At 41.3% G+C, this 25,962-nt stretch overlaps 1 protein-coding gene across 1 annotated transcript in view; it reads right to left on the bottom strand.

Moving 5' to 3' along the window:
• Positions 1 to 2,956: 2,956 nt before the first annotated feature.
• The window catches only part of LOC307061531 (uncharacterized protein), a gene marked incomplete at both ends in the record, with an annotated part of 168,366 nt that continues 145,360 nt past the window's right edge, over positions 2,957 to 25,962 (bottom strand). The window contains 2 exon segments of the mRNA XM_079716717.1: positions 2,957 to 3,217; positions 16,428 to 16,555. Of these exon segments, the coding sequence (XP_079572843.1) occupies positions 2,957 to 3,217; positions 16,428 to 16,555 (389 nt within the window).

The raw sequence follows: 25,962 nt of genomic DNA, 5'->3' as shown, positions 1-25,962 counted from the left end.
GTAACAGTTTTTAACATCTGGGTCAGTTTCTGTTCATTGACTTTTTTTTTCCCCCTCATTATGGGTCATATTTTCCTACTTCTTTGTAGGCTTGGTAATTTTTTATTGCATGCCAGACATAAATGTTAACTTGTTGGATGCCGGTTATATTTGTTCTGTGACATAGTTGAAAACTATGAAAACAGTTGGATCCAACTTGGAAACAGTTGGATCCTTTCAGGTCTTGCTTTTAAGCTTTGTTAGGTGAGACCAGAGCATTTGTTCTAGGGCTAATTGTTCCCCAGTTCTGTGTACGTAGTGCCCCCTGGATTAAGAGGCTTTCTGGTCTGGGCTAGTGGAAACAGCCTCTATTCCTAGACTTGTGTGCACTCCAGGTACTGTTTCCTCTAAACCTTTCCCCAGCCTTGGGTAGTTTCCTCATGTACATGTGCTGAACAATACATTGCTGAATACTTGAGGGGAGGGTTGCCCTCTGCAAATCTCTGGAGTTCCACTTTGTGTAGTTCTCTCCTCCCTGGTCCTCTGCCCTGGGAACTCCATCTCCCTTCGTCTCCCTTAACTTTCAGCTCCATCTCCTCAACTCAGGAAGTCCACTGAGCTCTGCCTGGTTGTTTCCTTCCTGCATCATGGCTTAGAAATTCAAGGCAGTAATCTGGGTTGGTGGTTTTCTTTCCATCAGGGATCACTATCCTTTGCAAAGTCCAATGCATTGAAAACCACTGTTAATGTGTTTTGTCTAGTTTTTCATTTGTTTCAGGGTATATCCAGCCTCTTATTTCATCTTGGCCAGAAGAAAAAGTTCAAGATAGGACTTTAGTCTTAATTTTTAATTATTTAAGTAATAAATACATTTTTTTTTTCTTGAACTATTACAGGTGAAGTCTGTTTTGACCATCCCTAGCCCCTTCCCCTTCCTTGCCCTCCTCCACTTTCCAGAGGTAATTACTAGAATTGGTTTGGTGTTAAACTCTTCCCCTCAGCAATTTATATACACGTAACTAAATGTACCCTTAAAAAAATATATGCTGTGGATTTTTATTTTAACATTATCCTGCAACTTTTTTCCACTCATTAGCTATACCAAATTCTTAAATTCTCTGTTGGTATATGTAGTGTGAACATTGTAAGTATCTACCTATTGAAGCACAATTAGGTTGTTTGTAATTTGTAGTTTTTACTGTTTTCTAAAGAATATCTTTGTACCTGTCACCTTGTTTATGTATGAATATTTCTCTAGAGTAAACATGGAGAAGTGGACAGCTACGTCACAGGGTTTCCACTTTAAAAATTTTAACACACTGAGATTGCCTTCTAGTCCCCACCAGCAGATATCAGAATGTTTTCTGTATCCTTACCACTTGATATTGGCAAAGTTAAATTTTAATAGTCCGGTAAGTAGAATGATTTATTTGGTTACTATAATTAATTTGTACTTCCTCTGTGAATTGCCTGTTTTTCTATCATCTTAACATTTTGTAGATTTTTTAATCTTAAAATATGCTTGCTGGGTGCTAACCCATCGTCAGTGGACTTTCTTCAATCACTATTTTCAAGTCTGATTTTGGTGTCTGTTTCAGCAGGAGACAGAAGCCACATAATATGAACAGGAAGATTTGACAGAAAAGAAGTATTAACTATAGGAGTAGATTGGAGTGATGGGGCATATTATCTGTAATATTTTAAGAAATAAAAATCTGCAAAGCAGTAAAGAGAACTCTAAAGAATACAGAAAATAGCAAATCTAGGGAATAGCCACTATCTATGTTCCTTGTGGCTGAATTCCAGAAATCAAGATACAGCCGTGGCTCTTGGGATGAAGCTTGTGACAGCTGTAAATCCCTTGGCAATGGTGCCAGGGAAGCTATCCATGAGGAGATACTACACCAGTGGCAGTCTGTGAAGTCATCCAACGGGGTGCAGGGTAAGGTGACACTGTACTGCTAAGCTATATGCACTGCTAGAGCTGGGCACTGTTAAGAGTCTACCCAGAACCAGGAAGAGGAATCCCTCCAGTACCTTCTACTGACAAAACATGCCACCTAGCAAAAAAGTATTCATATGGCCCAGCTCCATTTTCACCATAATGATGGAGCAGGCAACAAGGGGCAGATTCAAAGCCCTTGTTTCTAAATTTATGAACTTCCACTATACATTCGGTTTTTCTTTTGCCCTTTGTCAGAACCTCAGTTGGTCAGGGTTCTTCACCTGGTGGAGTGACCCAAATATTCATTACCAAAGGTTCTGAATCCTCTAACTGTCCTACCTGTTTTGGTCACTGTCGTTTTTCATTAACCTTTTCTGTTTCTCAGGTACCCAGAGAATCCCCTGTGTTCCAGATACAGTCCTTGCCTCAATTATGTACCAGCAATACAACCTCCCTTTGGTAATCAGAATTGATCATTCCAGCCAGCGTAGTAAGACCTTTTGCTGCCTATTGGTTTAGCGGCAAAAGAATCCTGGCCAAGCGGCAGTCTCATCTTAGATCCGTAGGCCCATTGTTTTGTCCCTAGTTGAAGCATCCCTTGGAAACTAAGACCTCCAAACCAGCACAGTTCGAGGTTGCTGGGATGAGAAGTATAATCGTGAGAGGAGCCACTGCCTTTGCCACCCCTTGATCTTGGACCCATATACTCCATCTCAAGCCAGATGCTACCTTTAAGACAGAATTCCATCCTTGCAGGGTGGTGTCTCCCAACTGTTACACACGAATACTCAGTGAGCTGTTCCACCTTTCAATTAGACCAGCCACTTCTGGGTGTTGGGGTATGTTAATTTCATGAGCTCACTGCAGCATTTCCTTTATTGTGAAATTGTTTCCTTGGTTAGAAGAAATGCTATAGGAAACGCCATGATGGTGGGTAAGGCATTCTGTGAGTACATGACATGGGTCAGATGGTAATGATGAAAGAAGCATTATGGACAGGAAGGCAATCCATGTCCAGAATCCATGTCTATTTTAGTGAAGTTGAATCTCTGCCCCATCTATGATAGAAGGGGTCCAAATCAAACTGCCACCAGGTGGATGGCTATCACCCATGGGATTGGTGCCGTACTGTGGCCTTAGTATCGGTCTCAGCTCGTGACAGATTAGGCACTTGTCAGTAGTGCATGCCAGCCTTAGGAAGGGGACATCTATGTTGTTGAGCCCATTCAAAGCCTCTGGCCCTGCCACCAATGCTATATTGTTCATGGGCACAGTGAGCGAGCACTGGGGTAGCTGGGGAATGAGGTTGACTGACACCCACGGAGTACATTATGTTTTGTCCACTGGATTAATAAGAGCCTCCTCTGCTGTGGATGACCTTTACTGGACATTGACATGGGACACAAATATCTTCACAGTGTGTGACCATTCCCAGGTCCATCCACATACCTCTTCCCAGACTTCCTTATCACCAGACTTTCAATCCTGTTTCCTCCTAGTCCTTGGATAACCGAACCATCAGCCCATGAATCAGTATCGATCTGTAGCTGTGGTCATTTCTCATTCAGACATAGTAGACAACCAAATATATTCTCAGACTTCTGCTCACAGGGAGGATTTTATTTCACCATTGTCCTTCAGGTCCACCCCTGGTGCTGCAGATGTCCACTTTTGGGTGGAACCAACAATATGCAGACCTATCTATAAAGCAGGCTTGGTTTTGTTTTGTTATTTTCTTTTTTGGCCAGCTAGTTGTTAGAGCACCTCAGGTCAGAGGTATGGATTGAGAGAGAAGAGGCAATGGGAGTTGATATTGAGTCTGAGCCACGTGCTTAAGGACACTGTTTTTATCTTGCAGACCAGCTCAAGCAAGCTCAGTCTATTGTATACCATTTCCATTGATGATAGATTGCTGCTGTGCATGCTCACGTTTATGGCTAAGCGGGTCCTACAACACCCAAATCATGATGGGAAGCTCAGGCTACATAATCACCTAATCTCCCTTGGTTAGACATTCAGTCTCTCCCGAGGTGCAAAAGGAGAATAGTTATCTTCAGAAGAGGGCAAAGATTTGCTCCAAAATCCTAGGGGTCTGCCCTGTGATTCTCCTACTGGTGCTTGACAGAAGCTCCATGCTGTGTCCCTATATGCCTGGACACTTAGTATCATTGGCTCTGTTGGATCATACGACCTAAATGGCAGAGCAGCTTATACTTTACCTCAAATTCACAACAGGGCCTTCGTGAGTGATTTCCTACTCAAAATTGGTAGTCTTACGGGTGACTCTCTAGGTTGGTTGAAGTAGCACACTCAAATATATGTTTGCCTTTAAAATCCAAAAAGGCCTACTTAGCATCATACCTCTTTTTTCATGGTAACATACTGTGAGATGAAGCAATATGTCTTTAATCTTGGGGGTTCATCATGCTCTAAGCCCCAAGAAACTTTGTTGCAGTTAAGTTTTGTAGGATTTATCTTTCACCCTCTAGTTCTTACGAGTCTTAGCTAAGGCACCTAAGTACTTACTACTTCCTGCTCATCGTATCCAATCAGCATAATTTTGTCAATGTAGTGGATCAGTGTGATGTTTGTGGAATATCATGATGCTCTAGGTCTCTATGAACTATATCATGACAGAGCAGGAGAACTGATGAAGTCTTGAGGCAAGAATTTGAAGGTATACTGTGGCCCTTCCAGGTAAAAGCAAACTGCCTCTTGTGTTCCTTGCAATTTGATATGGAGCATTATAAAGGCATTATAACAGCATAAGTGCCAAGGGCATACTCATTTGCCCCAGTAAAGATACTGCATCTGGGATAGCAGCTGCAATTGGAATCACTACCTGGTTAAGCTGTGAACCTGATAGTCCCTAGTCATTTTCTAAGATCCATCTGTTTTTTGCACAGGCCAAAGTGGCGTGTTAAGTGGTGATGTTAAAGTATCACCACCCTCACTTTCAAGTCTTTGATGATGGCATTAATCTCTGCAATTTCCCCAGAGTTATTGCTTCTAGTTTCTTGATAGAAAGGGGAAGTTCCAGGGGCTTTTCATTACCCCTTCCTACAATAATGAGCCTTTAACTAATGGGTCAGAGAATAATATTGGAATCCTTTCAGTTGCTAATTATGTCTAGTCCAATTATATACATTCAGGAAGTAGGGAAATAACCACACTGGACCAAGTGGGTCTACTGTAATTTGGACCTGAGCTAAGCTTCTATCACCTCACTGTAAGCCTTCATTTTGACTGGTGAGCCATAGTGGTGTTTTGGGCTCCCAGGAATTAGAATTAATTGAGGTAGAATTAATTTAGAGATAGGACCTAGTAAATGCCAAATGGTCTAGATTTTTTTTTTCCCTCTCATGAACAGTCACTCTAGCAAATAATTATAGATACCTAGGAAAATGGAGGAAGATTTATGGTATGTACCTTCAAGGGGATCTATCCTGTAGCTAAGGGGCCCTGGTCTGTGAATTGACTTAGGTCTGGAATCTGGATGAGAGGCTGTAACTCTTCATTGTGCCTATTCAAGTCAGGTTTTGGCTACCAGAGTTTTTCCTGTGTAGATCAAGCAATATTCTATCAATAGTTGGCTGCCCATAGGATTTCATTCATGTAGATGCATCAACCACCAAAGATCTCTGTGTGCCAAGGCATTTTGACTACTCATATGTCCCTGCTGCCCTTTCTGATAGATGTCCCATCTTGTCTTGGCAGTTGGCTTCTGCTACTCTGGAAATGCATCATCACCACTGAAATGAGAGAGCCCATTTCAACAGCAATGAGAAACAACAAGATTGTAAATTCAACTATCTTTGTAATTTAGCATTTTGCACAATTAAAATTTGTGCTTGACTTTTAGCAGTATTATCCTCCTAACTACAAGAAATAAGAGATTTAAAAAGGCTACTATCGAAGCTCTCTGGTTCTCAGGGCCATGATTTGAGCTAGGAATTAAAGGACCTGAGCTTGTCATTTTCTTCCCTAAGTGCTGAAGTGCATTAAAAAAACTCCATCCCACACCACAGTCTTTATGGTCATCATTACTGCCATGAGAGTCAATGTAGGAGCACTTTAGGTTCCCAAGGTAGTGCTTCAGCAGGTACTTCATCACAGTCTACAAGAGGTGGTAGCTCGGTTAATTGTCATTCCACTGCATGCAAAGGATTACACGCAGCCTTCCATTTCCCCTTAGCAAGGAGCTTGGCATTGTGTTCAATGCCCAAGGATGTAACCAAACAAGTCCCCAAACCCCATCTTTGTGGGTCTGTCTCCTAGGACCACTCCGTTACTGGTATCAGTTCTATGTTGGTCGTGGGCCATTTAGGTGACAGAAAACACATGGAAATCAAACGGGGAAAGTTTAATATAAAGAATTATTTAACAAGGGATTGAAGTAATGGGAGGATTGGCTGGTAAGCAATAAAGAGAGCTCTAAAGAATATAGGAGGGCTTCCCTGGTGACGCAATGGTTGAGAGTCCACCTGCCGATGCAGGGGACATGGGTTTGTGCCCCGGTCCGGGAAGATCCCACATGCCGCGGAGCGGCTAGGCCCGTGAGCCATGGCCACTGAGCCTGCACGTCCGGAGCCTGTGCTCCGCAACGGGAGAGGCCACAACGTACTGCAAAAAAAAAATAAAAAAAATAAAAATAAAAAAAAATATATATATATATATATATATATATATATATATATGAATATCAGATACAGGGAGCCACCACTACCCTCCTGGGCTAACATCCAGACCTCATGGGAGAGGGTGTGGCCAAGGCTGAATGGCAGAGAAGTTCACTGAGGCTGTGAAGCATCCAAAGGGGTGCTGGGGCAGGAGAAGCCCCTTCATAGGAGGTGCCATGCCAGTGGCACTCCACCAGGGAACTGCATGCACCACTGGAGTTGGGCATTGCAGAAGTTGCATGTGCTACAGGAACCTGGTGCTGCAGAAGCCATGCATACTGCAGGAGCCTGCCTAGAGGAGGACCCCAGAACCTGGAAGAGAAACCCTTCTTCCTTCTCCAGGGTCCCTCCAGCACCCTCTCCTGACAAAGCTTAACATCTTGCCAGGTGGCAAAGAAGAAATGTTTACAGGGTCCAGAGTCATTATTTCATAGAAGACAGTGAAGGATGAATTTGGAGCTGAGAGATCATAAATCGTTAAGTGGTATCATACCTGGTCATATCATGTTGAATTTTTAGTTTTGATGTCAAAGTCATCAGTCTTCCTTTTGTTTTTTATGTCCTATTTCAGAAATAAGTTTGTATGTCTGTGTGTGTGCATGTGTGTGTGCATGTAGATATTTAATCCATTTGGCACTCATTGTGTATAGTGTAAGGTGATGATTTAATCTAATTCAAATACACCCAACCTTTTCCTTAATTTGAAAAGCTACATATATCATATATAAAGTTATGTATGTAAATATGTTTCTCTGGTCTCTTCTGTTCCATTCATCTATTTATTTATTCCTTTACCCAAGATAAATTTTCCTGTCTGAACAAAAAGACTTGGATTAAGACTTTACAAAAGTCTGAAGAGTGTCTTGCCATTTATAGGAAGAATAAAAAGACTGTTAATAGAGAATGGTGTTCTTAAGTGAAACAAATAGAAATAAGTGCTTTGAAGTTTCTTTGGATTAATCTCTGTCCTGGTTTTTCACTTGTTAGTAAATACTGTCTGGTAGCAATGCCCTCTCTCCTGGCTCTCTCACCTAATCAGTAACTCTAGAACCCATATTAAGAGGCTGCTCGTTGACCAGAGGCAAGGCCTAGGTTGTAGAAATGCAAATCAACTCATGTTTTAAAATTTAGGGCCAAACCCTATTTCATCTGGGACAACATGTAGTCATCTCAGTCCTTCCATGCTATCTTCACAATACAGATAGTAAAATTTAGATAAAAGGCTTAATGGAATTTAGAAACATTTTTATTCATTCAAATGCTCATAGAAATAAAACTTGGAAAAAGGATATATGATTACCAGTCAGGTCTGAATGGGATTCTGGATGGAGCCATTTTAACTTGAAAACCTGAAAGTTGAACATTTTCTGCCACATTGGGTAGGAAGACATAGTCAATTCTTTTTTTGTGTTTAATAGGTACCTGCAATATAAATATTAAGTAGATTCTGGAGCCTTTAAAAAAGATGATGAATAATTCTTGTTATAGCATCATTACAAGTCACTGTTATTAATGAGACCAAGGTCATTGGTTCAGTCTGGGTTAGGCCATTTAGTGTGCCTTCTTGTACATATTTTGCCTCTTGTTATAAAGGGAACTGGTCAGGAATGAATCCATCAATGGAAAGCCATTTCCAGCTAAGGAAGGAAAGATATCCCATATTTGGAGTAATCAATAAATTCTTTAATGTTTTATCATTTGTGTTAGTGCAGTGCTACTTTTTAAAAGAAAATCATTGGTGTTCTTATATCTCAGCCATGTATAAACTCCTCTCAATCTGTATTTATCTGACTTGTCTCATAGGCCTTATTTAAGAAGTCAGACCCTAGATAGATTTGAAGAGGCCCCAACTAATTCTGTGGCTTTCCTGGACCTCAGCCTTTTTGCTTGGGGTCTCTATACTGTACGCAAGCCAATGGGCCCACAAGACACTTCCTTTATTAGAGTTTATTTAGTAGGGTAATGTGGCCAACAATTAGTCTTAGACCATCACCCTTCTAAATCTCTAAAACCTAGTGGATGTCCACTAATGTAGTTAGCTACTTAGCAGTTTTCGCAACCATAAGAGTTGTGATCAGCAACCTGCCCCACTGCAGGAACATTTGCTTTGGGGAGTGAAATGGGGATGGAGTGAATCTTAAAAGCCCTTGTGGTCCCATACAAATCAACAGAATGTTGCTTCCTTTTGGAAAGGGCTTTGCAGAAACAAATAGACATATAGTAGAACTTCACCTTTTGCTGAAAGATGACTGCACAGAGATTGGTGGGTCAAGCAAAAGGTGGGTATTGATAATGTGGCCCTACTTGGTCAAGAATCTCAATTGGGTATGTTCCCGACCTGCTTCTTCCCTCTCTGTGTGTCTCCCCTTAACTGTGTCTAGAAATACTACAACAAACTTTTGGTCCACTAACTAGACCATCAGTTTCAAAAGAGGCCTTGGGATGGCATATTTTCTCTGATGAATGATTATATTTTTTCCTCTTAATTTTTCTCAAGGTAAGAGGGGAGGAATTGTTAAATGTGTTGATTAGATATATAAACCTCTGGAGGGGATTCTGAAAAACAGTGGAGCAAAGAGTGTAATACTTATTGAAGTTGTACAGAGAAGGCAGTGAAAGAGGATGCAAATAGTGTTTTACATAAGCTAAGAGCTGAAATACTAAAAAAAAATTCTTCAAATATGTGCTATACTTCAAACTAATCTGCATTCCAAGAATTTCTTTGGAGGGTAGATTTCTCACGTGTTTTAAGATGACTTCTGAAATTCTTTATTTCTGCTCTGCCAAGGAACTCAGGTAAAGGCGCTGATGCTGCTAGTTAATTATTGTAGATAATAAAAAAAAAAAAAATTCAGACTTCCGGGTAAGATGGCGGAAGAGTAAGACGCGGAGATCACCTTCCCCCCCACGGATACACCAGAAATACAGCTACACGTGGAACAACTCCTACAGAACACCTACTGAACGCTGGCAGAAGACCCCAGACCTCCCAAAAGGCAAGAAACTCCCCACATACCTGGGTAGGGCAAAGCGGAGAGATTCCCGCACAGAGGATCGGTGCCGAGCGGCACTCACCAGCCCGAGAGGCTTGTCTGCTCGCCCGCCGGGGCGGGCGGCGCTGGAAGCTGAGGCTCGGGCTTCGGTCAGAGCGCAGGGAGAGGACTGGGGCTGGCGGCGAGAACTCAGCCTGAAGGGGGCTAATGTGCCACAGCTAGCCGGGAGGGAGTCCGGGAAAACTCTGGAGCTGCCGAAGAGGCAAGAGACTTTTTCTTCCCTCTTGGTTTCCTGGTGCGCGAGGAGAGGGGATTAAGAGCGCTGCTTAAAGGGGCTCCACAGACGGGCGCGAGTCGCGACTGAAAGCGCGGAGCCCAGTGATGGGCGTGGGACGCTGGGGCTGCTGCTGCCGCCGCCAAGAAGCCTGTGTGCGAGCGCAGGTCACTGTCCACACCGCCCTTCCGGGAGCCTGTGCAGCCCGCCACTGCCGGGGTCCCGAGATCCAGGGGCGGCTTCCCTGGGAGAACGCACGGCGCGCCTCGGGCTGGTGCAACGTCACGCCGACCTCCGCCGCTGCAGGCTCGCCCCCGCACTCCGTGCCCCTCCCTCCCGCCGGGCCTGAGTGAGCCAGAGTCCCCGAAGAGGCTGCTCCTTTAACCCTGTCCTGTCTGAGCGAAGAACAGACGCCCTCCGGCGACCTACACGCAGAGGCGGGGCCAGATCCAAAGCTGAGACCCAGGAGCTGTGAGAACAAAGAAGAGAAAGGGAAACCTCTCCCAGCAGCCTCAGAAGCAGCGGATTAAAGCTCCACAATCAACTTGTTGTACCCTGCATCTGTGGAATACATGAATAGACAACAAATCATCCCAAATTGAGGAGCCAGGAGTCAGTGCTGTGCCTCTGAGGTGGGAGAGCCAACTTCAGGACACTGGTCCTCAAGAGACCTCCCAGCTCCACATAATATCAAACGGCGAAAATCTTCCAGAGATCTCCATCTCAACACCAGCACCCAGCTTCACTCAACGACCAGCAAGCTACAGTGCTGGACACCCTATGCCAAACAACTAGCAAGACAGGAACACAGTGCCACCCATTAGCAGAGAGGTGGCCTAAAATCATAAAAAGTCTGCAGACACCCAAAACACACCACCAGACGTGGACCTGCCCACCAGAAAGACAAGATCCAGCCTCATCCACCAGAACACAGGCACTAGTCCCCTCCACCAGGAAGCCTACACAACCCACTGAACCAACCTTAGCCACTGGGGACAGACACCAAAAACAACGGGAACTACGAACCTGCAGCCTGCAAAAAGGAGATCCCAAACACAGTAACATAAGCAAAATGAGAAGACAGAAAAACACACAGCAGGTGAAGGAGCAAGATAAAAACCCACCAGACCTAACAAATGAAGAGGTAATAGGCAGTCTACCTGAAAAAGAATTCAGAATAATGATGGTAAAGATGATCCAAGATTCTATTTCCCAGATCCAAAATCTTGGAAATAGAATAGACAATATGCAAGAAACAGTTAACAAGGACCTAGAAGAACTAAAGATGAATCAAGCATCGATTAAAAACACAATAAATGAAATGAAAAATACTCTAGATGGGATCAATAGCAGAATAACTGAGGCAGAAGAACGGATAAGTGAGGTGGAAGATAAAATAGTGGAAATAACTGATGCAGAGCAAAATAAAGAAAAAAGAATGAAAAGAACAGAGGACAGTCTCAGAGACCTCTGGGACAACATTAAACGCACCAACATTCGAATTATAGGGGTTCCAGAAGAAGAAGAGAAAAAGAAAGGGACTGAGAAAATATTTGAAGAGATTATAGTTGAAAACTTCCCTAATATGGGAAAGGAAATAGTTAATCAAGTCCAGGAGGCACAGAGAGTCCCATACAGAATAAATCCAAGGAGAAATACGCCAAGACACATATTAATCAAACTGTCAAAAATTAAACACAAAGAAATCATATTAAAAGCAGCAAGGGAAAAACAACAAATAACACACAAGGGAATCCCCATCAGGATAACAGCTGATCTCTCAGCAGAAACTCTACAAGCCAGAAGGGAGTGGCAGGACATAATTAAAGTGATGAAGGAGAAGAACCTGCAACCAAGATTACTCTACCCAGCAAGGATCTCATTCAGATTTGATGGAGAAATTAAAACCTTTACAGACAAGCAAAAGCTGAGAGAGTTCAGCACCACCAAACCAGCTTTACAACAAATGCTAAAGGAACTTCTCTAGGCAAGAAACACAACAGAAGGAAAAGACCTACAATAACGAACCCAAAACAATTAAGAAAATTGGAATAGGAACATACATATCGATAATTACCTTGAATGTAAATGGACTAAATGCTCCCACCAAAAGACACAGATTGGCTGAATGGATACAAAAACAAGACCCATATATATGCTGTCTACAAGAGACCCACTTCAGACCTAGAGACACATACAGACTGAAAGTGAGGGGATGGAAAAACATATTCCATGCAAATGGAAACCAAAAGAAAGCTGGGGTAGCAATTCTCATATCAGACAAAATAGACTTTAAAATAAAGACTACTAGAAGAGACAAAGAAGGACACTACATAATGATCAAGGGATCAATCCAAGAAGAAGATATAACAATTGTAAATATTTATGCACCCAACATAGGAGCACCTCAATACATAAGGCAAATACTAACAGCCATAAAAGGAGAAATCGACAGTAACACAATCATAGTAGGGGACTTTAACACCCCACTTTCACCAATGGACAGATCATCCAAAATGAAAATAAATAAGGAAACACAAGCTTTAAATGATACATTAAACAAGATGGACTTAATTGATATTTATAGGACATTCCATGCAAAAACAACAGAATACACATTTTTCTCAAGTGCTCATGGAACATTCTCCAGGATAGATCATATCTTGGGTCACAAATCAAGCCTTGGTAAATTTAAGAAATTTGAAATTGTATCAAGTATCTTTTCCGACCACAATGCTATGAGACTAGATATCAATTACAGGGAAAGATCTGTAAAAAATACAAACACATGGAGGCTAAACAATACACTACTTAATAACGAAGTGATCACTGAAGAAATCAAAGAGGAAATTAAAAAAATACCTAGAAACGAATGACAATGGAGACACGACGACCCAAAACCTATGGGATGCAGCAAAAGCAGTTCTAAGAGGGAAGTTTATAGCAATACAATCCCACCTTAACAAACAGGAAACATCTCAAATAAACAACCTAACCTTGCACCTAAAGCAATTAGAGAAAGAAGAACAAAAACATCCCAAAGTTAGCAGAAGGAAAGAAATCATAAAAATCAGATCAGAAATAAATGAAAAAGAAATGAAGGAAACGATAGCAAAGATCAATAAAACTAAAAGCTGGTTCTTTGAGAAGATAAACAAAATTGATAAACCATTAGCCAGACTCATCAAGAAAAAAAGGGAGAAGACTCAAATCAATAGACTTAGAAATGAAAAAGGAGAAGTAACAACTGACACTGCAGAAATACAAAAGATCATGAGAGATTACTATAAGCAACTCTATGCCAATAAAATGGACAACCTGGAAGAAATGGACAAATTCTTAGAAATGCACAACCTGCCAAGACTGGCAGGAAGAAATAGAAAATATGAACAGACCAATCACAAGCACTGAAATTGAAACTGTGATTAAAAATCTTCCAACAAACAAAAGCCCAGGACCAGATGGCTTCACAGGTGAATTCTATCGAGCATTTATAGAAGAGCTAACACCTATTCTTCTCAAACTCTTCCAAAATATAGCAGAGGGAGGAACACTCCCAAACTCATTCTACGAGGCCACCATCACCTTGATACCAAAACCAGACAAGGATGTCACAAAGAAAGAAAACTACAGGCCAATATCACTGATGAACATAGATGCAAAAATCCTCAACAAAATACTAGCAAACAGAATCCAGCAGCACATTAAAAGGATCATACACCATGATCAAGTGGGGTTTATTCCAGGAATGCAAGGATTCTTCAATATTCGCAAATCAATCAACGTGATACACCATATTAACAAATTGAATGAGAAAAACCATATGATCATCTCAATAGATGCAGAGAAAGCTTTTGACAAAATTCAACACCCATTTATGATAAAAACCCTCCAGAAAGTAGACATAGAGGGAACTTTCCTCAACATAATAAAGGCCATATATGACAAACCCACAGCCAGCATCGTCCTCAATGGTGAAAAACTGAAACCATTTCCACTAAGATCAGGAACAAGACAAGTTTGCCCACTCTCACCACTCTTATTCAACATAGTTTTGGAAGTTTTAGCCACAGCAATCAGAGAAGAAAAGGAAATAAAAGGAATCCAAATCGGAAAAGAAGAAGTAAAGCTGTCACTGTTTGCAGATGACATGATACTATACATAGAGAATCCTAAAGATGCTACCGAAAAACTACTAGAGCTAATCAATGAATTTGGTAAAGTTGCAGAATACAAAATTAATGCACAGAAATCTCTGGCATTCCTATATACTAATGATGAAAAATCTGACAGTGAAATCAAGGAAACACTCCCATTTACCATTGCAACAAAAATAATAAAATATCTAGGAATAAACCTACCTAAGGAGACAAAAGACCTGTATGCAGAAAATTATAAGACACTGATGAAAGAAATTAAAGATGATACAAATAGATGGAGAGATGTACCATGTTCTTGGATTGAAAGAATCAATATTGTGAAAATGACTCTACTACCCAAAGCAATCTACAGATTCAATGCAATCCCTATCAAACTACCCCTGGCATTTTTCACAGAACTAGAACAAAAAATTTCACAATTTGTATGGAAACACAAAAGACCCCGAATAGCCAAAGCAATCTTGAGAACGAAAAATGGAGCTGGAGGAATCAGGCTCCCTGACTTCAGACTATACTACAAAGCTACAGTAATCAAGACAGTATGGTACTGGCACAAAAACAGAAAGATAGATCAGTGGATCAGGATAGAAAGCCCAGAGATAAACCCACGCACATATGGTCACCTTATCTTTGATGAAGGAGGCAGGAATGTACAGTGGAGAAAGGACAGTCTCTTCAATAAGTGGTGCTGGGAAAACTGGATAGGGACCTGTAAAAGTATGAGATTAGATCACTCCCTAACACCATACACAAAAATAAGCTCAAAATGGATTAAAGACCTAAATGTAAGGCCAGAAACTATCAAACTCTTAGAGGAAAACATAGGTAGAACACTCTATGACATAAATCACAGCAAGATCCTTTTTGACCCACCTCCTAGAGAAATGGAAATAAAGACAAAAATAAACACATGGGACCTAATGAAACTTAAAAGCTTTTGCACAGCAAAGGAAACCATAAACAAGACCAAAAGACAACCCTCAGAATGGGAGAAAATATTTGCAAATGAAGCAACTGACAAAGGATTAATCTCCAAAATTTATAAGCAGCTCATGCAGCTCAATAACAAAAAAACAAACAACCCAATCCAAAAATGGGCAGAAGACCTAAATAGACATTTCTCCACAGAAGATATACAGACTGCCAACAAACACATGAAAGGATGCTCAACATCTTTACTCATTAGAGAAATGCAAATCAAAACTACAATAAGATATCATCTCTCACCAGTCAGAATGGCCATCATCAAAAAATCTAGAAACAATAAATGCTGGAGAGGGTGTGGAAAAAAGGGAACACTCTTGCACTGCTGGTGGGAATGTGAATTGGTACAGCCACTATGGAGAACAGTATGGAGGGTCCTTAAAAAACTACAAATAGAACTACCATATGACCCAGCAATCCCACTACTAGGCATATACCCTGAGAAAACCATAATTCAAAAAGAGACATGTACCAAAATGTTCATAGCAACCGTATTTACAATAGCCCGGAGATGGAAACAACCTAAGTGTCCATCATCGGATGAATGGGTAAAGAAGATGTGGCACATATATACAATGGAATATTACTCAGCCATAAAAAGAAATGAAATTGAGCTATTTGTAATGAGGTGGATGGACCCGGAGTCTGTCATACAGAGTGAAGTAAGTCAGAAAGAGAAAGACAAATACTGTATGCTGACACATATATATGGAATTTAAGAAAAAAAAAATGTCATGAAGAACATAGGGGTATGACAGGAATAAAGACACAGACCTACTAGAGAATGGACTTGAGGATATGGGGAGGGGGAAGGGTAAGCTGTGACAAAGCGAAAGAGCGGCATGGACATATATACACTACCAAACGTAAGGTAGATAGCTAGTGGGAAGCAGCCGCATAGCACAGGGAGATCAGCTCGGTGCTTTGTGCCTGCCTGGAGGGGTGGGATAGGGAGGGTGGGAGGGAGACGCAAAAGGGAGGGGATATGGGAACATATGTATATGTATAACTGATTAAATTTGTTATAAAGCAAAAAAAAAAAAAATTCAGAGACAGAACACGGCAAGGTGTTGGTACTGACTTTCATACCCATTTACTGAATTGTAATTGAGTGAGTGCTTTTGGACTTAATTGTTTCAACATCAGAATTTTATTACTGAGGAGTGATGTCATCAAGATGGCAGAGTAGGAAGCCCTAGACCCTCCTTCCCACATAAACACACTGATTCAGCAACAATTCATGGACAAATTCCCTTTGTGAGAAATCCAGAATTTTATTTTCTAAGACCCAACCACTGAGATAAGGTCCTGATACACAATTTTTAATATAAGTTTGAAGTGACCCTAAATCCATAATTTCATATTTATATTTTTCATTGTTTCATATACATAATCAAATTTATCATTACTTACAGTCTTTGGCCTTTGAATCCTTCTTGTTATTTTACTGCCCATGAGATGAGTCTTTAAAAGGTGTTGCTGGCTGTATCTGGATGATGTGGAAGCAGAACTTAGGGCGTAGTGAGCCTGGGATATAAGGCCTATAATGTGAAAAATGTTAAATTGTATCTCTGGTTACAACGTACAGGCCTAGATTTAATTCATAAAATTTTATTTGTTTTGTTTTTTTTTTTAATTTATTAGTTTCTGCTTTATAACAAAGTGAATCAGTTATACATATACATCTGTTCCCACATCCCTTCCCTCATGCATCTCCCTCCCTCCCACCCTCCCAATCCCACCCCTCCAGGCGGTCACAAAGCACCGAGCTGATCTCCCTGTGCTCTGCGGCTGCTTCCCACTATCTATCTACCTTACGTTTGGTAGTGTATATATGTCCATGCCTCTCTTTCGCTTTGTCTCAGCTTACCCTTCCCCCTCCCCATATCCTCAAGTCCATTCTCAAGTAGGTCTGTGTCTTTATTCCCGTTTTACCCCTAGGTTCTTCATGACATTTTTTTTTTAATTCCATATATATGTGTTAGCATACAGTATTTGTCTTTCTCTTTCTGACTTACTTCACTCTGTATGAGAGACTCTAGGTCTATCCACCTCATTACAAATAGCTCAGTTTCGTTTCTTTTTATGGCTGAGTAATATTCCATTGTATATATGTGCCACATCTTCTTTATCCATTCATCCGATGATGGACACTTAGGTTGTTTCCAGCTCCGGGCTATTGTGAATAGAGCTGCAATGAACATTTTGGTACATGTCTCTTTTTGAATTATGGTTTTCTCAGGGTATATGCCTAGTAGTGGGATTGCTGGGTCATATGGTAGTTCTATTTTTAGTTTTTTAAGGAACCTCCATACTGTTCTCCATAGTGGCTGTACCAATTCACATTCCCACCAGCAGTGCAAGAGTGTTCCCTTTTCTCCACACCCTCTCCAGCATTTATTGTTTCTAGATTTCTTGATGATGGCCATTCTGACTGGTGTGAGATGATATCTCATTGTAGTTTTGATTTTCATTTCTCTAATGATTAATGATGTTGAGCATTCTTTCATGTGTTTGTTGGCAGTCTGTATATCTTCTTTGGAGAAATGTCTATTTAAGTCTTCTGCCCATTTTTGGATTGGGTTGTTTGTTTTTTTGCTATTGAGCTGCATGAGCTGTTTATAAACTTTGGAGATTAATCCTTTGTCAGTTGCTTCATTTGCAAATCTTTTCTCCCATTCTGAGGGTTGTCTTTTGGTCTTGTTTATGGTTTCCTTTGCTGTGCAAAAGCTTTGAAGTTTCATTAGGTCCCATTTGTTTATCTTTGTTTTTATTTCCATTTCTCTAGGAGGTGGGTCCAAAAGGATCTTGCTGTGATTTATGTCATAGAGTGTTCTACCTATGTTTTCCTCTAAGAGTTTGATAGTTTCTGGCCTTACATTTAGGTCTTTAATCCATTTTGAGCTTATTTTTGTGTATGGTGTTAGGGAATGATCTAATCTCATACTTTTACATGTCCCTGTCCAGTTTTCCCAGCACCACTTATTGAAGAGGCTGTCCTTTCTCCACTGTACATTCCTGCCTCCTTTATCAAAGATAAGTTGGCCATATGTGCGTGGGTTTATCTCTGGGCTTTCTATCCTGATCCACTGATCTATCTTTCTGTTTTTATGCCAGTACCACACTGTCTTGATTACTGTAGCTTTGTAGTATAGTCTGAAGTCAGGGAGCCTGATTCCTCCAGCTCCGTTTTTCGTTCTCAAGATTGCTTTGGCTATTCGGGGTCTTTTGTTTTTCCAAACAAATTTTGAAATTTTTTGTTCTACTTCTGTGAAAAATGCCAGTGGTAGTTTGATAGGGATTGCATTGAATCTGTAGATTGCTTTGGGTAGTAGAGTCATTTTCACAATATTGATTCTTCCAATCCAGGAGCATGGTATATCTCTCCATCTATTTGTATCATCTTTAATTTCTTTCATCAGTGTCTTATAATTTTCTGCATACAGGTCTTTTGTCTCCTTAGGTAGGTTTATTCCTAGATATTTTATTCTTTTTGTTGCAATGGTAAATGGGAGTGTTTTCTTGATTTCATTTTCAGATTTTTCATCATTAGTGTACAGGAATGCCAGAGATTTCTGTGCATTAATTTTGTATCCTGCTACTTTACCAAATTCATTGATTAGCTCTAGTAGTTTTTCGGTAGCATCTTTAGGATTCTCTATGTATAGTATCATGTCATCTGCAAACAGTGACAGCTTTACTTCTTCTTTTCCAATTTGGATTCCTTTTATTTCCTTTTCTTCTCTGATTGCTGTGGCTAAAACTTCCAAAACTATGTTGAATAAGAGTGGTGAGAGTGGGCAGCCTTGTCTTGTTCCTGATCTTAGTGGAAATGGTTTCAGTTTTTCACCATTTAGGACAATGTTGGCTGTGGGTTTGTCATATATGGCCTTTATTATGTTGAGGAAAGTTCCCTCTATGCCTACTTTCTGCAGGGTTTTTATCATAAATGGGTGTTGAGTTTTGTCGAAAGCTTTCTCTGCATCTATTGAGATGATCATATGGTTTTTCTCCTTCAACTTGTTAATATGGTGTATCACATTGATTGATTTGCGTATATTGAAGAATCCTTGCATTCCTGGAATAAACCCCACTTGATCATGGTGTATGATCCTTTTAATGTGCTGTTGCATTCTGTTTGCTAGTATTTTGTTGAGGATTTTTGCATCTATGTTCATCAGTGATATTGACCTGTAGTTTTCTTTCTTTGTGACATCCTTGCCTGGTTTTGGTATCAAGGTGATGGTGGCCTCGTAGAATGAGTTTGGGAGTGTTCCTTCCTCTGATATTGTTTGGAAGAGTTTGAGAAGGATGGGTGTTAGCTCTTCTCTAAATGTTTGATAGAATTTGCCTGTGAAGCCATCTGGTCCTGGGCTTTTGTTTGATGGAAGATTTTTAATCACAGTTTCAATTTCAGTGCTTGTGATTGGTCTATTCATATTTTCTATTTCTTCCTGAGTCAGTCTTGGTAGGTTGTGCATTTCTAAGAATTTGTCCATTTCTTCCAGGTTGTCCATTTTATTGGCATAGAGTTGCTTATAGTAATCTCTCATGATCTTTTGTATTTCTGCAGTGTCAGTTGTTACTTCTCCTTTTTCATTTCTAATTCTACTGATTTGAGTCTTCTCCCTTCTTTTCTTGATGAGTCTGGCTAATGGTTTGTCAATTTTGTTTATCTTCTCAAAGAACCAGCTTTTAGTTTGGTTGATCTTTGCTATCGTTTCCTTCATTTCTTTTTCATTTATTTCTGATCTGATCTTTATGATTTCTTTCCTTCTGCTAACTTTGGGGGTTTTTTGTTCTTCTTTCTCTAATTGCTTTAGGTGCAGGGTCAGGTTGTTTACTCGAAGTGTTTCCTGTTTCTTAAGTTGGGATTGTATTGCTATAAACTTCCCCCTTAGAACTGCTTTTGCTGCGTCCCATAGGTTTTGGGTCGTCGTGTCTCCATTGTCATTTGTTTCTAGGTATTTCTTAATTTCCTCTTTGATTTCTTCAGTGATCACTTCGTTATTGAGTAGTGTATTGTTTAGCCTCCATGTGTTTGTATTTTTTACAGATCTTTTCCTGTAATTGATGTCTAGTCTCATAGCATTGTGGTCAGAAAAGATACTTGATACAATTTCAATTTTCTTAAATTTACCAAGGCTTGATTTGTGACCCAAGATATGATCTATCCTGGAGAATGTTCCATGAGCACTTGAGAAAAATGTGTATTCTGTTGTTTTTGGATGGAATGTCCTATAAATATCAACTAAGTCCATCTTGTTTAATGTATCATTTAAAGCTTGTGTTTCCTTATTTATTTTCATTTTGGATGATCTGTCCATTGGTGAAAGTGGGGTGTTAAAGTCCCCTACTATGATTGTGTTACTGTCGATTTCCCCTTTTATGGCTGTTAGTATTTGCCTTATGTATTGAGGTGCTCCTATGTTGGGTGCATAAATATTTACAATTGTTATATCTTCTTCTTGGATCGATCCCTTTATCGTTATGTAGTGTCCTTCTTTGTCTCTTCTAATAGTCTTTATTTTAAAGTCTATTTTGTCTGATATAAGAATTGCTACTCCAGCTTTCTTTTGATTTCCATTTGCGTGGAATATCTTTTTCCATCCCCTTACTTTCAGTCTGTATGTGTCTCTAGGTCTGAAGTGGGTCTCTTGTAGACAGCATATATATGGGTCTTGTTTTTGTATCCATTCAGCCAATCTGTGTCTTTTGGTGGGAGCATTTAGTCCATTTACATTTAAGGTAATTATTGATATGTATGTTCCTATTCCCATTTCCTTAATGGCTTTGGGTTCGTTATTGTAGGTCTTTTCCTTCTGTTGTGTTTCTTGCCTAGAGAAGTTCCTTTAGCATTTGTTGTAAAGCTGGTTTGGTGGTGCTGAACTCTCTCAGCTTTTGCTTGTCTGTAAAGGTTTTAATTTCTCCATCAAATCTGAATGAGATCCTTGCTGGGTAGAGTAATCTTGGTTGCAGGTTTCTCTCCTTCATCACTTTAATTATGTCCTGCCACTCCCTTCTGGCTTGTAGAGTTTCTGCTGAGAGATCAGCTGTTATCCTGATGGGGATTCCCTTGTGTGTTATTTGTTGTTTTTCCCTTGCTGCTTTTAATATGATTTCTTTGTGTTTAATTTTTGACAGCTTGATTAATATGTGTCTTGGCGTATTTCTCCTTGGATTTATTCTATATGGGACTCTCTGTGCCTCCTGGACTTGATTAACTATTTCCTTTCCCATATTAGGGAAGTTTTCAACTATAATCTCTTCAAATATTTTCTCAGTCCCTTTCTTTTTCTCTTCTTCTTCTGGAACCCCTATAATTCGAATGTTGGTGCGTTTAATGTTGTCCCAGAGGTCTCTGAGACTGTCCTCTGTTCTTTTCATTCTTTTTTCTTTATTTTGCTCTGCAGCAGTTATTTCCACTATTTTATCTTCCACCTCACTTATCCGTTCTTCTGCCTCAGTTATTCTGCTATTGATCCCATCTAGAGTATTTTTCATTTCATTTATTGTGTTTTTAATCGATGCTTGATTCATCTTTAGTTCTTCTAGGTCCTTGTTAACTGTTTCTTGCATATTGTCTATTCTATTTCCAAGATTTTGGATCTGGGAAATAGAATCTTGGATCAGCTTTACTATCATTATTCTGAATTCTTTTTCAGGTAGACTGCCTATTACCTCTTCATTTGTTAGGTCTGGTAGGTTTTTATCTTGCTCCTTCACCTGCTGTGTGTTTTTCTGCTTTCTCATTTTGCTTATGTTACTGTGTTTGGGGTCTCCTTTTTGCAGGCTGCAGATTCGTAGTTCCCGTTGTTTTTGGTGTCTGTCCCCCGTGGCTAAGGTTGTTTCAGTAGGTTGTGTAGGCTTCCTGGTGGGGGGGACTAATGCCTGTGTTCTGGTGGTTGAGGCTCGATCTTGTCTTTCTGGTGGACAGGTCCACGTCTGGTGGTGTGTTTTGGGGTGCATGTGGCCTTATTATGTTTTTAGGTAGCCTCTCTGCTAATGGGTGGGGTTGTGTTCCTGCCTTGCTAGTTGCTTGGCATAGGGTGACCAGCACTGTAGCTTGCTGGTCGTTGAGTGAAGCTGGGTGCTGGTGTTGAGATGGAGATCCCTGGGAGATTTTCGCTGCTTGATATTATGTGGAGCTGGGAGGTCTCTTGTGGACCCGTGTCCTGAAGTTGGCTCTCCCACTTCAGAGGCACAGCACTAACTCCTGGCTGCAGCACCAAGAGCCTTTCATCCACCCGGCTCAGAATAACAGTGAGAAAAAGTAGAAAGAAATAATTAGTAGAAGAAAGAAAGAGAGATTGAAAGAAAGGAAGAAGGGAAGAAAGGAAGGAAGGAAGGAAGAAAGAAAGAAAGGAGGGAGGGAGGGAGGAAGGATGGAAAGAAAGAAGGAAAGAAAGGAGGGAGGGAGGGAGGAATGAAAGCAAAAGGAAGAGTGAATGGAAGAAGGGAGGGAGGGAGGGAAGAAGGAAAGAAATAAAGAAAGACAGGAGGGAGGGAGGGAGGGAGGAAGGAAAGAAAAAGAAAATGGAAAGAAGAAGGGTGGGAGGGAGGGAGGGATGGAGGAAAGAAAAAGAAAGAAGGAAAGGAGGAGCAGAGGGAGGGAGGAAGGGAAGGGAGGAAAAAAAGAAAGAGCAGGTAAAGTAAAATAGAATAAAGTATGAAATATAGTAGCATTATTAAAATTAAAAAGTAATTATTGAAAAAAAACACGGACCGATAGAACCCTGGGACATATGGTGGAAGCAAAGCTATACAGAGAGAATCTTACACTGAAGATTACACATACACCTTCACAAAAAGAGAGCAGGGGGAAAAATCAAAAATCTTGCTCTCCAAGTCCACCTCCTCGATTTGGGATAATTCGTTGTAAAAAGAGGAAAAGGGCGAAAAGTCTGAAATCTTGCTAAGTCCACCTCCTTAATTTGAGATAATTCGTTGTAAAAAGAGGAAAAAAAGGGGGGAAAGTCTTAAATCTTGTCCTCAAAGTCCACTTCCTCAGTTTGGGATGATTCGCTGTCCATTCATGCACTCCACAGACGCAGGGCACATCAAATGGACCGTGGAGCTTTAATCCGCTGCCTCCGAGGCTGCACAGAGAGATTTCCCTGTCTCTGCTCTCACAACTCCCGGGTCTCAGCCTTGGACCTGGCCCCGCCTCTGCGCGTAGGTCGCCGGAGGGCGTCCGTTCTTCGCTCCGACAGGACGGGTTTAAAGGAGCCGCTGATTCGGGGGCTCTGGCTCACTCAGGCAGAGGGGAGGGAGGGGAATGCCCTCTCCTCGCGCACCAGGCAACAAAAGGGAAAAAAGTCTCTTGCCTCTCCAGTAGCTCCAGACCCTTTCCCCGGACTCCCTCCGGGCTAGCACTAACCCCTTCAGGGTCTCTTCCTGCCGCCAGCCCCAGTCCTCTCCCTGCGCTCCGACTGAAAGCCGATACCCGAGCCTCAGCTCCCAGCCCCGCCCGCCCTGGCGGCCGAGCAGACAAGCCTCTCGGGCTGGTGTGTGCCTGAGGGCACCGATCCTCTGTGCCAAAATCTCTCTGCTTTGCCCTCCACACCCCTGTTGCTGTGCTCTCCTCCGCTACTCTGAAGCTTTCCCCCTCCGCCACCTGCAGTCTCCGCCCTCGAAGGGGCTTGTAGTGTGTAGAAACCTTCCCTCCTTCACGGCTCCCTCCCACTGGTGCAGGTCCCGTCCATATCCTATTGTCTCTGTTTATTCTTTTTTTCTTTTGACCTACCCAGGTATGTGGGGAGTTTCTTGCCTTTTGGGGGGTCTGAGGTCTTCTGTCAGCGTTCAGTAGGTGTTCTGTTGGAGTTGTTCCACGTGTAGATGAATTTCTGATGTATCTGTGGGGAGGAAGGTGATCTCCGCGTCTTACTCTTCCGCCATCTTCCTCCGGCTCGGCCTAATTCATAAAATTTTAGAGCTTAAAATGGGCCTCTGATCCAGCTTCATCAGTTCTGAGTGAAGATGTCAAAACCTGGATGGAGTCTTTTGTCTGAGGGTCCATGACCAAGTGAAAGAGAAAGAGATGATGGGTTACTTGGACCTGTGGGTAGAAGTGGACAGACTGAGATACTCACATTAATAGGACTTGGTAATTAATTAGATTTACAGGGTGAGGAAGAATAGCTCTCAGATTTCTGGCTCAACTGGCCAGATGTTAATTTTATTTTATGGTGGATTTTATGATGATGGCACATACATACTCAACAAGTCATTGCTGGTTATAAGATCAGAAGGATAGATGTGTGGGAAATATGAGTGTGTAGAGAGGAAGCAGATAAAGATTAGCTCAAGGCCTCTGAGAAGACAGAAGCCCATGGGATGCTGTTCACAGCAATTGTCCCAAGGAAGAAAGGGGGCACCTTTTCCATTTTAACAGGAGGGAAGGAGAAGCAGCTGAGTATAGATGTAGGTAGGCTGGGGACAAGAAGTAGAGGGAGTTCCCATCTGATAGGGGAGGAGGACAGTGTCTGAAAGTCTGAAGAGACCAGGAAGATTTAAAATAGTTGCTGCATTATAATAACTTTAAATAGAATATAATCTATAAACATATTGAATCACTATGTTGTACACCTGAATCTAAAATCAACTATACTTCAATTAAAAGTAAATGAAATAAAATAAGATAAAACAGCTGCTGTGAAGAGGAGGAGAGAGTGAGCTGACCCTACCCTTGGCTCCAGGGGAGAACATGTGAGCTGGGCCTAAGCCTACCAGACATCTCAGTCTCTGGCTTCAGTGATTTGTTCAAAATTGGTCACATGACCTGAGTCAGCCTAGTCAGAGCTTGATTGTTTTTTAACTGTCCCTTCCCCACACCCCACTCCTGCCATGTGAGCTTGAACAGAGGATGGAAGCTACAGGGGTGGCAGCCATCTTGCTTCCCAAGGGGCTCCACTTCCCGTCTGCTCTCAGCCTGCTCAGGGCCCAGAGATGCAGAGAGAAATCAGTCCTCAATAAATAGTTCAAACCTTGATCGCACCCATATGGATCAATGGAACGGAATAGAGAGCCCAGAAATAAACCCACACATCTATGATCAATTAATCTTTGACAAAGGAGGCAAGAATATACAATGGAGAAAAGACAGTCTTTTCAGCAAGTGGTGGGAGAGCTGGGTGGCTACATGTAAATCAATGAAGTTATTAGAACACTCCCTCACACCATACACAAAAATAAACTCAAAATGGCTTAAAGACTTAAATATAAGACATGACACCATAAAACTCCTAGAAGAGAACATAGCCGAACATTCTCTGACATAAATTGTAGCAATGTTTTCTTAGGTCAGACTCCCAAGACAATAGAAATAAAAGCAAAAATAAACAAATGGGACCTAATCAAACTTTAAGCTTTTGCACAGCAAAGGAAGCCATAAACAAAACAAAAAGACAGGGCTTCCCTGGTGGCACAGTGGTTGAGAGTCCACCTGCCGATGCAGGGGACACGGGTTCGTGCCCCGGTCCGGGAGGATCCCACATGCTGCGGAGCGGCTGGGCCCGTGAGCCATGGCCGCTGAGCCTGAGCGTCCGGAGCCTGTGCCCCGCAATGGGAGAGGTCACAACAGTGAGAGGCCCGCGTACCGCAAAAATAAATAAATAAATAAATAAACAAACAAAACAAAAAGACAACCTACGGACTGGGAGAAAATATTTGCAAACGATGCGATTGACAAGGGCTTAATTTCCAAAATGTACAAACAGCTCACACAACTCAATAACAAAAAACCAACCCAATCAAAAAATGGGCAGAAGGCTTAAATAGATATTTCTCCAAAGACGACGTACAGATGGCCAGCAGGCACATGAAAAGATACTCAACATGGCTAATTATTAGAAAAATGCAAATCAAAACTACGAGGTATCACCTCACACCAGTCAGAATGGCCACCATCAAAATGTCTACAAATAATAAATGCTGGAGAGCGTGTGGA

Source organism: Hyperoodon ampullatus, assembly GCF_949752795.1.
Source record: "Hyperoodon ampullatus genome assembly, chromosome: 12".
Lineage (NCBI taxonomy): Eukaryota > Metazoa > Chordata > Mammalia > Artiodactyla > Ziphiidae > Hyperoodon > Hyperoodon ampullatus.
This window is presented reverse-complemented; position numbering and strand designations above follow the sequence as displayed.